The sequence below is a fragment of the Austrofundulus limnaeus genome, unplaced genomic scaffold, assembly GCF_001266775.1.
Source record: "Austrofundulus limnaeus strain Quisiro unplaced genomic scaffold, Austrofundulus_limnaeus-1.0 Scaffold54, whole genome shotgun sequence".
In the NCBI taxonomy this organism is placed as follows: Eukaryota; Metazoa; Chordata; class Actinopteri; order Cyprinodontiformes; family Rivulidae; genus Austrofundulus; species Austrofundulus limnaeus.
In genome coordinates, this window is record NW_013952456.1 from 1,381,855 (window position 1) to 1,393,974 (window position 12,120).

Genomic DNA, 12,120 nt, shown 5'->3' on the forward strand with positions numbered 1-12,120 from the left:
TTAATCTAGAAAATATTTTAAAAAATGAACTTTTTTGCTGATTTTTTAAATATGTTTCTGCTTTTATTACAAATGTTTACTTCAGAATAAGTTTCATTCAATTTGTTTGACGATTAATCAAAATCAATCAGAAAAAAAGAGGATTTTTAGAAATCATGGCTTAAAAGCAATCATTTTATTTGACAGTTTGACAGAACATACAGTGTAACCAGTATGTTTGGCTTTAATACACAAACTTAGCATTTTATCAGGAAGTTATGGTAAAAAAAAATCTATAAAACATTTTTTCTATTAAAAGTGAATATTTTCCTTTAAATACCAGTTCAAAACATATAAAAACCTTTTAATAAAACATAAAAAATCTAAACACTATCATGCCGCATTGACAGAACTGCAGTCACACTGGCGAGTGGTTTATTTTTGCTTTTCTTTTGGTTGCCTGAATGTTACAAACACCGTCCCTTCCTCCTTGGTGTTGCTCGACAGTTTATCTTCAAAAGGACGCCCTGATCTTTGCATTAAAGGAGATGTCATGACTTCATATCTGGCTGGACTTCCTACTACTCCAAACAGAGCAGATGGTTTACCGTCAGAGTGATTGGTGATGAACGTGGAAGTCGTGGACGAAACATAGACGTTGCCAAAGCCGTCGCTCTCCTCATATGTTTCACTGACCGTCTTGGTGCCAGTTATTCCCGTGTGTTTCTCTGGAACAGCCTGTACTTCGAGCACACTGACTTTGCGTTCAGGAACGAGACTTTTCTTTGAGGATTCGGGAACAGCCGAATCACAGTTGTAGTTTGCTTTATGACAACTCGTCGCTTCTGGTTTGAACGTTGACATGGTCGGCTTTGGTTGTTCAGTCGGCTTTCTAGAAGAGTGAATGGAGATGAAAGATGGGGACGACTGGGTGGAAGACTGTCTAATGAGTGACTTACTGTTTGCTTGTTTGAGCTTTTCTTTTTTAGAAAGATCCAAATCTCTGGTCTCGTTGGTGGAGCCTGGTTTGCTTTTGCTCGACACAATACTTATCTTCCTGATGTTACTGGCGGGTTGAAGGTTTTGCTCAGATTTTAAAGATTCATCAAACAGTCCTGACAAACCAGCAATGTCCGCCTCAGATTTGAGATTGGACACCGAGTACAAAGCCTTTTTAATTGTTTCTTCAATGTCAACCAGTTTGGCCACTGTCTGTTCCTTGAGCTTCATTATCTCCTTGCTTGCTTTCTCCAGATCCTCAAATGCCATTTCCACTGAGGAGATGCTTTCCAGATCATCATCCTGTGCTGCTGCTTGAACTTTCTTTTCTTCTCTTTTACATTTTTTTGCGTTTCTACCAGGTGTAACCATCCAAGTGGGAACATTCTCATAAAATGTTTTCAGGGAGCTAGCATCCACACTGCAGGCCTCGCCTTCTATCTCCTGCACCTGAGACAGGAGTCCCTTGAGTTCTTCTCGTTTCCTTAAATTTTCAAAGATTTCCATGGCTGCCTTCACATTTCCTTTCATGATCTCGTCCTTGTGGACAGAAAGCCTTTGTCTTCTTTCCTCTTCTGTTTCCCTTGCTTTTTTCTCTCGTAGAACAACTTTATTTTCAGGTTCTTTGTTTTCTCTGGAGTCGTTTTGATGGGAATTGGTTGCTTCGTTGAAAATACCAGTCTGTGATGTTTCCACTTGAGTTCTGTGTTGGACTCTTGGAGGGTCAGGAGTGTGTTTGTGTTGTTCAGCAGGGGTTTTGTCAGTTTGTCTGTTGTCATAAATCACTTTTACCTTCTTTGGCAGCCAATTTCTTCTGTCCAAATCCTCTCTGTCTTTTCTTTCAAAGTTTTGCAAAGCAGTTTGCAAGCTCATCTCATGTTTCCCATCTTCTGCATAATTCTGCATACACATCTGTATCTCCTCTGCTGCATTTATTTTCTGGATCACATTTCTTTCTATTTCAACTTCTTCACTGTGTAATTGATTTAGGTGAACATTTGATTTCCTCTCTGTGAATGGTACTGTTTTGATTTGTTTCTTATTTTCCTGAATGGCTGTGTTCGTTGTCAGATCTTCAGCAACAGAATTTTGTTGGAAGGTCTCATGTAACTGCTTTGCACTGTTTTTGSCATGTGTTGTAATTTCTTGTTGTTTGTCCTTTGAGCATGCCAAATGCTGCTGGTTTTGTTTTGGAGGAAACACCACATTTACGTTATCTTCAACAGGACAGGCAGCTTTAGGGCTTCTTGTTGGTGAGGTTGTTTGTCCTTCGATAATGCCAGATTTCATCCACTGTGGTTTTGGAGGTAAAGCTGGCTTCTGCTCCTTTGCTTTCTCGTTCTTTTCTAGGAGTTGGGGTGGKGTTACTCTTGCAAGGCTGGGTGATTTAGGGTTTCCATTTGCTACAGGGTTGGGGGCTGAAATCTGTGTTGAGATGCTTTGCTGTCCTTCACAGGTTACTGAAATTGAAGGAGATAGTTTTGTGTCAGATGGAGGCACGGACACCACAACARACTGATTGTGAACAGTCTTGCTCCTCCCTGAACAAGCCTTGCCTGAATTTCTGTAAATCATTGCAGCTTTGAAGTCTCCTTTAGACACATTGACACTAGACTTCTCAAGAGATTCTAAAGCAAATTGTACATTTCCTCTTACAATGTTTTCTTTATCTATAAACCTCTGCTCTGCTGCTGCACTCTGTAGAGACCTAATTGCTGCCTTCACGTCTCCTCTAACAACTTCTGTCTCATCTTCAGTAGTCTGACTATTAAAATCACAGCTAATACAAGGTGGCAGTGATTGTTCTTGACAGTTTCTGACTACAACTGCATTTTGTTGACAAGTCTCAAAGGAAGCTTTGCTTTCCTGCTCCGTCTCTGCATCACTGACCTTTGGAAAAGTCTTGACTTGCTCGCATCTGGAGGAGGATGAGCTCGTAGACTGTGCCACCGTGGAGGAGCTTTCTTCTTGCGCTGACACTCCCAGGTTGTATATTTTTCCAGGAACAATGACCTCCCTCTCCACATGAAGGCTCTGCTGTTTGGCCATTTCGAGAGACTTCTTTGCTGCTTTCACATTTCCAGATATGATAACTTCTTTCTGTGATTGGCTTTCTTCTACTACAGGGTCTTGAGCTGACAGGTCCATGTCATAGATTGTCCCAGGTTTAATGGTTTCCCGCTCCACAAACATGCTCTGCTGCTTTGCACGTTCCAATGACTCCATTGTTGCCCTGATGTCCCCGGGTACAACGTCCTCTTTGTCCACAGTTAAAGGTTGTTTCACAGCAAGTTGTTGCTTTGCTGATGAGACATCTCCTGGGATTATTTCTTCCTTCGGAAKGGAGCTGTCCACGTTGACAAAGCACTCAGATGAAAAGACCTTTTTGGTGTTCTTTACGTCTCCTGGCAAAACATCACAAATGGTTTTTTCAACCTGCTCTTTTTGCTGACAGAGGCTTCTCTTGGCTTCTTTCACACCACCTTGAGTTGTTTCAACCTGCTCCCTCGTCACACTGCTGTGATCAGCCTCACATTCAAACGTCTCGGTATGAAGACTCTTCAAGTACTGCAGATCGCCTTTCTCAATGCAACTTTTGTACAAATTCACATTTCCTTTCTCATTTACATCCACTCTGGTGGAAGTTCTTTGACCACTGGCAGTGGCCAGCAGATTTCCAATTGTAGTTTTTACGTCTCCCCTTTCCATAATTTGACTCTCAGTTTTGGTTTCATTTTTGCTGACAAGTGAATAAACTGACATTTCTGCTTTTCCCTCTCCAACTTCTTGCATTATGATTCCCTTTTTGAAATCCGTCTCATAAATTAGCAACTCTTCTATTCTTTGTACAATGTTTTGTACTCTTTGATCACTTTCAATGTTGGGAGTGGACTCAAAGACTGGAAGCTCTACTACTGTGGTGTTAACTTTACTCTTCTCGGTTTCTCTCAGAAGAGTAATTTGTGGTTTGATTGTTGGTTTGAGCAGAAGCTGTAACATGATGTTCCTGATGTTGCCGTCAATAACGTCCTCTTTCTGGATCTGTACACCTTTGCTGCTATCAAGCAGATATTTTGCCATATTAACATTCCTTCTTTCATTTGATTCTATTATAATGCCACTTGAGTGTATGACYTTCATTTCATGCAAGTATGAAAGGGTGTCAGCCACACTGTTGGCAGTGATTTTATCAAGTGGAGTGGTCTCAAAGAGCCAGGTAGTGCACTTCACATCAGCTTTGGGGATCTCCTCCACAGCTTGGTCTGAGGTTTCTTCAGGCTCTTTGATCTTGTCCAGTGACTGAGATTCAAACAGCCAGGTGCAGCGTTTCACATCTCCCTTCTGACTGTCTTCCCTGTGGACTGTTTTCACTGGACTTGGCTCCTGAGGTTCCCCTTTCAGACTGTCAAGGATCTGATTCTCAAAGAGCCAGGTGGAGGTCCTTACATCCCCTTGCTGTACATCAGTGACACTAACCATTCTTGCAAACTTCTTGCATGATTGATCAGATTCAAACATCTGTTTTCTGAGCTGGACATCGCAGCTTCCAAAGTCTTCAGTAGCCATGGCAGAAGGTTTGTCCTCATCAGTAAAAGAGTCCAGAGGTTGTGTCTCAAACCTCCATCTGGCTGATTTGACATCTCCTTTCTTGACATCTTCTTGTGTGACAGCTCGGATCACATAAACCTCATTCTCTGCCTTGATGGCATCAAGAGGTTTTGTCTCAAACATCCACCTCGCTCCTCTCACGTCACCACTCATGATTTCTTCTTTCTTGACTGTTGTCACCTCATGGAACTGCCCTTCTTTGTCTCTGATGGCATACAGCGGCAGGGACTCGAACATCATGGTGCTGGACTTCACATCAGCATTGCTCACAGGTTCTTCCACAGACACCAATCTCTGCTCAAGGGGTTCCTGTTGGATTTTGTCCAGTGTGGAGGTTTCAAATATAAACTTTTTATTTTGTACATCACCTCTCTCGATGACATCAACTGTCTCTTTATTTTCTTCATCGTGATCTTTATTGATCCGATTCATGGGGCAGTTCTCAAACATCCATGTAAATTTATGCACTGAACCTTTTTCAGTGTGTTTCTCTTGGTTCTGCCCTTCAAATGTCACAGTTTCTGACCCTATTTCATCAAGAGACTGGGACTCAAAAAGTTCTTTGACACGTGAGACGTCTCCTGTCTGGAGGCTGACCTGACTGATGTATCGCAAATTTGGTTCTGAATCCGAATTCTTTCTGATTTTGTCCAAAGTTTCTGTTTCAAAAATATGTTTTACTGTTTGAACTCCAACGTCAGGTTTGACAGAATCCTTTGCTGTGCTGCACAGCTTCAAGCTGTATGGTTCACCGTCTTTGATGCTGTCCAATGGCTGAGACTCAAAAAGCCAAGTAATAGACTTGACATTTGCATCGACAGACTCTTTGTCTTTGGCTGTTTCCATTTTGTCATACAGCATATCCACTGGTTGTGTCTCAAATAACCATTTGCAGGTCTTGACATCACCTTTGCAGGACTCCTCTTTAACAACAGAGCTTTGACCTGTCTGATTGAACTTACAGTGGATCCCATCTATTGTCTGGGTTTCAAAAAGCCACTTTGCCGTTTTCACATCACCCATGGCGTCTTCCTGTCTGGTGATGCCGTTGATTACTTCAACACTTTCTTTTCCATCAGTCATCTGATCTAAAGGTTTGGTCTCAAACATCCATTTATAGTTTTTGACTTTTCCTTGAATGAATTCTTCCCGGCTGACTGTTGTGACTTCATGGAGGTTTCCAAAGCTGTCCTTTATTGCGTATAAAGGAGTTGTCTCCTTGTCACATTTTCCATTATCACCTGAGGAAGTATTTTCTTTCATCCCAACTATCTCCTCCTTCAAATGAGCAATTTCACCCAAAGGAAGTGTTTCAAAAAGTTGTTTGAATCCCTTCACATCACCCTTTTCAATCTCCTGTTTTTGCACTGAGGTGTTCGTTTGAATGTTACCATTTTCGAATATCAGCTTTTTGCCTTTTACTTTTCCCTGTTCTTCAGCAGAAATGATGATTCTCTTCAGGCTCCCAACTTCATAGCTGTCACTAAGAGTTTCCATGGGTTGAGTTTCAAACAGCCACAGAGAAGTCTTCACATCTCCCCCAACGATTGCTTCTTTCTCCGGAGCGTTTTCTGCAGCATTTTCTCTTACAGGGGTCATGTGTTGCAACTCAAAGTCAACCACTCCTCCTTCAAACTTGTCTTCTACGTGCTCTTGTATTGTGTCAAATGACTGAGTTTCAAACATCCACCTCTTTTGGTCAAAACCTCCTTTCTGTCCCTCCTCCAAAGAAATACCTCGAATTATTTTCACCCTGTCACTTCTTTTATTGATCGTGTCCAAAGGCTGTGTTTCAAAAAGCCAACGGGCAGTGCTGAACTTGCCACTGTTGATCTCCTCCCTGCAGATGGATTTGATCTCATGGATATTGCCATTTTTGTCTCTGATGGCACAGCAGGGTTCTGTCTGGAACAGCTTCACGGTCTTCTGGACGTCTCCTTTCTGCTCRTGAAGCTCAGATTTCAGTTTCAGGATGCTGCAGTCTTCAATGGAATTGCAGCGTCCCAAGTCACTCAGTGGTTTCGTCTCAAAGAGAAGCCGAGCCCCTCTTACGTCTCCAGACTTTATGGGTTCTTTCAGAACTGCCTCTACCAATTCACCCTCTTCATCCTTGGATTTACCGAGAGAATCTAAAGTCTGGGTCTCAAACAGCCAGGTTGATGTTCTTACATCTCCTCTGACAGAACTTTGTCTCTTAGTAGGCATGTGTTGGGTGCTGTCAACGTACTCAAACTTTGAGGAGGTGCTTCTGACATCTCCACCTTTTAACTCTTCAGTGTGCAGGAGCCTTTTGGTTTCATGAGGATCTCCGATATTATCCAGAGTCCAGTTCTCAAAGATCCACCGCATGGACTGCACTTCACCCTGGTAGGCTGCGTCTGCTGCTTGAGCGCTCTCTGACTGCACGGCTTTCATTATCTCATCATCCACCACATCATCAAGGCTGGCTCGAAGGTCAGGGTGGATGTGTTTGAAGAGCCTCTTTAGCTCACTCTTCTGTCGTTGCTGGTAGAACGTGGTGAAGCTTTCCTTAGGTGGAGGCACAGGGAGGTTACTTAACACCGAAGGCCCTTCATAATCAAGGGGTCTGGGTGGTACAAGAGGAGGAGGAGGAGGGGGGAGGGGCAGGTCATCTTCATCATGAGCTGGTTGTGAGATGGTGATTTTTCTGGCAGCATCAGCCATCTTAGAATAAAAGAAAACAAACAGGAGTAACAGCATAAGGAGGCAATCACCAAAATTAGGATTATTATTTAGAGTGGCATGCATATAGTTAGAAGATATACTTTACCTTCCTTTGTGTTTGTTTGTTTGTTTATCACAGCAAATCATCTTCTGTCACGCCAAAGTTAAAAACACAAAACACTTAGCAGCTGTTAGTAGGCAGAAATTACACGCATGCTGTTTTTCGAAKGCCAGAAACAGAATGTTCAGAGAATTCGATCTGGGACTCGAGCTGCAATTTTTTCAACTCATTCCTATAAATCAGGGGTGCCCAAACATTTTCCCTGATCGGGCCAAAATAAAATAAAAAACGTTTTTCCTGAGAGGCCCAAAATTAAAATTAATCCGAGGGCCATGGGCCAAATGCAGTAATTTAATACATGAAATGTAAATACTATTTTTATGAATAAGCCAACAGCCAGTGCAGCTGCCCACATTCTTTTTTTTTTCAGCCCATGGACACGAAGAAAATTCAACAATGCTTGGGCAGCAAAGTCTCATGAGACTTTTCATAATTTAAAATTTGAGTATATGAGGTATTATAAGGTGTGCAAATCTAGATATGAGGTTAAATCTAATCTAAATGTCTCTTGTAGTTACTTGTATTTTATGTTTAATCTTAACATAATTCAAAGACTACATGAGTACCATGAGTTTAGACTATCTGACATCAGCTCCTTGTACCTATAGGTGGACCAATGGTTGAAAAGTGAGTATTTCTACATAGGACAGGAGATTACAATCTAATAACCAGGACAACTGCTGATGGGCCAAATCAAATAGCTTGACGGGCCAGTTTTGGCCCACGTGTCCCACTTTGGGCACCTCTGCTAATCTACAGGGAAAAAATGCAAATATTTTATGTGAGCCATTCCATTTCAAAAAGTGTAGCAAAGTTTAAAACAGAAGTGATGTGAAAACAGTAAAATGCAACTTTTAAAAGTGTTAAAATTAGTGGTGTCCTGGTGTCTGATATCAGCATTTTTACAAGTACTTGTAATTGTACAAAATGCCCTGACTCCAGTGTAATACTGGGATTTTGGTATAGATGCTCCATTGAATGTATTAATGTTTACATTTCAAGTGAAATTTTTGTCAGTTCCATGTTTATTTGTATTTATTTTAAAATGTTGCTTCAGTATACGTCATGCTGTATATATTTGATTTGATCCATTCAGAGGGGCTGTAAAGAAAGATGTCCATCTTGTTCTAAATAAAAGAAGTGTTTTCAAATTCACTGTGTAATGTTTACATCCTGAATAACAGAGGTGTAAAGTAATGAGGTACAAATGCTTCGTTATTTTACTTAGTTAAGAATTTAGGTTGTCTATACTTCAGTTGAGTAATCATTTTTTTATTGGGACATTAAATGTATTGAGATATGCTTTTAAAAGTTTAATATTCAGTCTTCATAGTACTCTTGGTATTTGAATTTATAAATTTGCTGAAAAACTGCCCATTCAACTCTGTTCATGTCTTTTTTTCTAAATATTGTGTTGCTTATTATTTATTACAACGAAGTTGTTTTATKTCACCACGTTTTACTTTTCATGAGCGTCTGCTATAAAACAATGAAACTTTTTTAGGAACCCTTTGTTGTGTCAACATGGTAAGCAAACTGGACCACACAGCACACGTTAGAAAGAGAACATGTTTTAGTTAAGGAATGCTGTGTCAGCTTTACGGTACCTTGCTGTTTTTAGACTTTTTGCCTGGAGCAGCTGTGAATTCCTGTTGAACAAGAAAAAAAAAACAGGTGACTTAGGTTAGTTTGGTTAACACTCACTGTGTTACACGTGTTTAATGTGAGCAGGGGATTTATTTTAAATGGTGCTGTTGCTAATTGTCCCTGCTGAGGTCCTGGAGCTCGTTGTGTGGTCAGGAATCAGAAGCATTTGAGGAACTCACTGGTTGTATCAAGTCTCCTGTGGAGTCAGTGGCTGCTGTTCTGGACAGATAAAGAGCTAATCTGTCTCTCACTGAAGAGGGAGTAGATGTCCTGTCTCTGCTTTGTCTTGACTGGGTGCCACCTTTACTTGCTCTATCTGCAAAGAGATAAATAAAAGCAGATTGAAATTTAACCACAGAATACGATTTAATATTTCAATAAAACAACAGCGAAGTATATTGACCTGTACACTTTTTAGTCACTTTTTGGGTCAAAAGTCACAGGACACCCTTGTACTGTATTTCAGAAAGAAAAAAGAAAAATGACTTTTTTAAATACCTCAGCAAGTAATGAGTGTGGAGGGGGGAGGGGTATATTTTAGGCTATGTTCAGATAGACACCTTCTCAAAGTTATCAACAGTGGTGGACAGCACTAATCTAAAACTTAGTTCCACTAGCCCTAAAACACTAACTCAAATATTTAGTCCCCTAATTCTAAAGCACTAATGCACCAGAAGTTTTAGCAAAAGCTAATTCTAAAGCACTAAAAGAACCCAATCAACCCATGAACATTCTTCAACAGACAACATGAGTCACATGTTGACATGTTGCTCTCTGAAGACTTATCATTGACYTTCCACAGCTGTWTTWGWGTTCATATATTGTRAATATATTGTCACCTGGTGGATAAGTGACACATATGAACAAAATGTGTGACAGCTTTCACCCTCAGCTGTTAACGTTAACATTGATCAATGACATTTATAAACCTCAGTTAGTGCTTCTAAATTTAGCTTCTAAATTTAGCAAGTGCTAATCCACTAATACATTTTAAAATTAGTAAAAACCCTAAAGCAATAATCAGGAAATTAGTTCCCCTATTAGTGCTTTAGGGGAACTGTTCCCACGACTGGTTATCAATCATACTGAATYAAGGGTGTCCTGTGACTTTTGACTCATCCTGTACTTTTAAAAGTAGGACGATATTATATTCTAAAGTTAGTGGAATATATTGTGTCTGCGTCAATTACATATTTAACAATAACAGCTTTAATTTCTAGTGATGCTCAAAGTATACAGCACCTCACTGATCATTCATGACACTGAGCATTACTTTCCAGTGGAGCAACTCAAAAGATTTCATGTGTATGGCCTGAGATGCTCATCATCCCTCTGCATGCCATGGACTGACCATCACACCCAGGAGGGGAAAAAACAGCAACTGCTAGCTCAGCTGGAGTGACACAGATTGTTTGCACATTGTTTGCATGAGCTCTTTGCCAGCAAACTATCAACACCTGACCCGAGGAATGCAACTGCTTGACCTTGTCCAATCCATGGAAATGATTGTAGCTGCTGTGGTTCAACCTCAACTCGTTGAGCTTGCAGCAGTATTCTTTGGTTTCGAGTATTTAGAACTAAATGTTTACAGTTAAATTAAAAATACTTATCTGATGGCTTGCACAGTAAGCTTGAAGGTCAAAGATGTGCGTGCTACACGGGTCGTTCATCTGTAAATAATGGTCAGACTGAAACCCACCTCCCCTAAGCCCCCACCCCTCACAGGACAAAAGGATGGAGTGGTGAACTGGCGCCTCTCACGAGTCTGGACTTAAAGCATTTTCATAGATGGATGACCAGAAAGAATGAATCCACCGAGGGCCATGCGTGCTCTGTTAAAATCGTCATCCATCCACCTCATCGGTCACCCGTCATCATCTGCGTGTTCACACACTCATATACGAGTAAAAATTGAGAATTTGGAAAAACTAAGTGTTCTCAAATCAAAAATGTTTTTATTTCGATCAACGTTTTGTCAGTTTAATCTCTTTCCCACTGTAACTCCTGCTGACACCTCTCTGATCTGGGTTAATTCTCCAGGAATGAAGAGGAGCTATTAGCGGCGCTTTGGGCATTTTTAGCTGCTGGCAGCTGTGCAAAGGGCGGTGAAACCAAGTTGCTATTTGTTCTTCGCCACCTTCCCTGCTATCAGCTGTTGTCAATAGTCGGCACATTCACAGGCTGTAAAGGAAATCCGAACACCAAAAGACGGCTCATACCAAGAGAGCCCAGACTCTACAGACTGCACACGCTGCTGTTTTACACTCAAACATACAAATCATGTGAGCTTTCTGTTGTGTTGGAAAACTTTAGAGGAAACGAACACTTTCCTTCACTTTATTGTACTGGTGATCAATTGAACAATATTTACTGATTGATTGGTTGATTTTGTTTTCATATTCCAGACTTTTATTTAAAGATAACAGAGTTTAGTACATATAGACACTAGATTTTCACTTTTATACTTAATAGATTATCCATAAATATCAAAGAATTAATGTATTTTTTATGTTTTTATGTAACTGTATTACACATAATTTTACAGTTTAACAAATACGACACTCAAAAATTTGTCATTAACATATTGGTAATGTAGGCTTAAAATTATAAAGAGCACCTCATGCATTGTGCTTCTTTTTACGATTATAATCACATCTGTCATTGTACAACTCAGTTATTTAACATRAGACACAGATCCCTCTTCATATTTAATAATGTTTTTTTGTGTGTACTTACAGAAATCCTGTCCAACTCTGTAAGCTTGTTCACCTCCGATGTGTTGGATAGCAGACTCTAAGAGGGCCCTGTGATGTCTCTGCTCTCTGTGAGACTCTTTCTGAGTCGAACTCTATTTCGTCCCGTGGTCTCGGTGACAGCTGAGTTTTATCTGGACCTGCTGTTGAGACTTCAGCTATTTTGGGACTGTGGGCTGGCTGCTGCTGCTGGCTTGAGTCAATCACGTCTGTTAGACACAGAAAGACTGGGACACCCCGACACCTCCCTTTCCCACAGCCATATTGTCACCCACTATTATGGGAGTTGGGTGGGACCATTAGTATGTGTGCTGGTGGGTGTTTGGG

The 12,120-nt window shown here is 40.7% G+C and overlaps 2 protein-coding genes across 2 annotated transcripts in view; both read right to left on the bottom strand.

Annotated features, from left to right (window-relative positions):
* Positions 1 to 156: 156 nt before the first annotated feature.
* On the bottom strand, positions 157 to 11,958 carry xirp1 (xin actin binding repeat containing 1). The gene is made up of 4 exons (XM_014008965.1): positions 11,777 to 11,958; positions 9,220 to 9,356; positions 9,001 to 9,042; positions 157 to 7,272 (listed from the first exon to the last, which is right to left on the bottom strand). Exon 4 carries the CDS (start codon positions 7,270 to 7,272, stop codon positions 415 to 417), a length of 6,858 nt encoding a protein of 2,285 aa, XP_013864419.1. The 5' UTR covers positions 9,001 to 9,042; positions 9,220 to 9,356; positions 11,777 to 11,958; the 3' UTR covers positions 157 to 414.
* The window catches only part of LOC106517879 (uncharacterized), a 2,398-nt gene continuing 2,083 nt past the window's right edge, over positions 11,806 to 12,120 (bottom strand). Inside the window, exon 5 of the mRNA XM_014008919.1 lies at positions 11,806 to 12,002. Within this exon, the coding sequence (XP_013864373.1) occupies positions 11,806 to 12,002 (197 nt within the window). The remainder of the gene's footprint in view (positions 12,003 to 12,120) is intronic.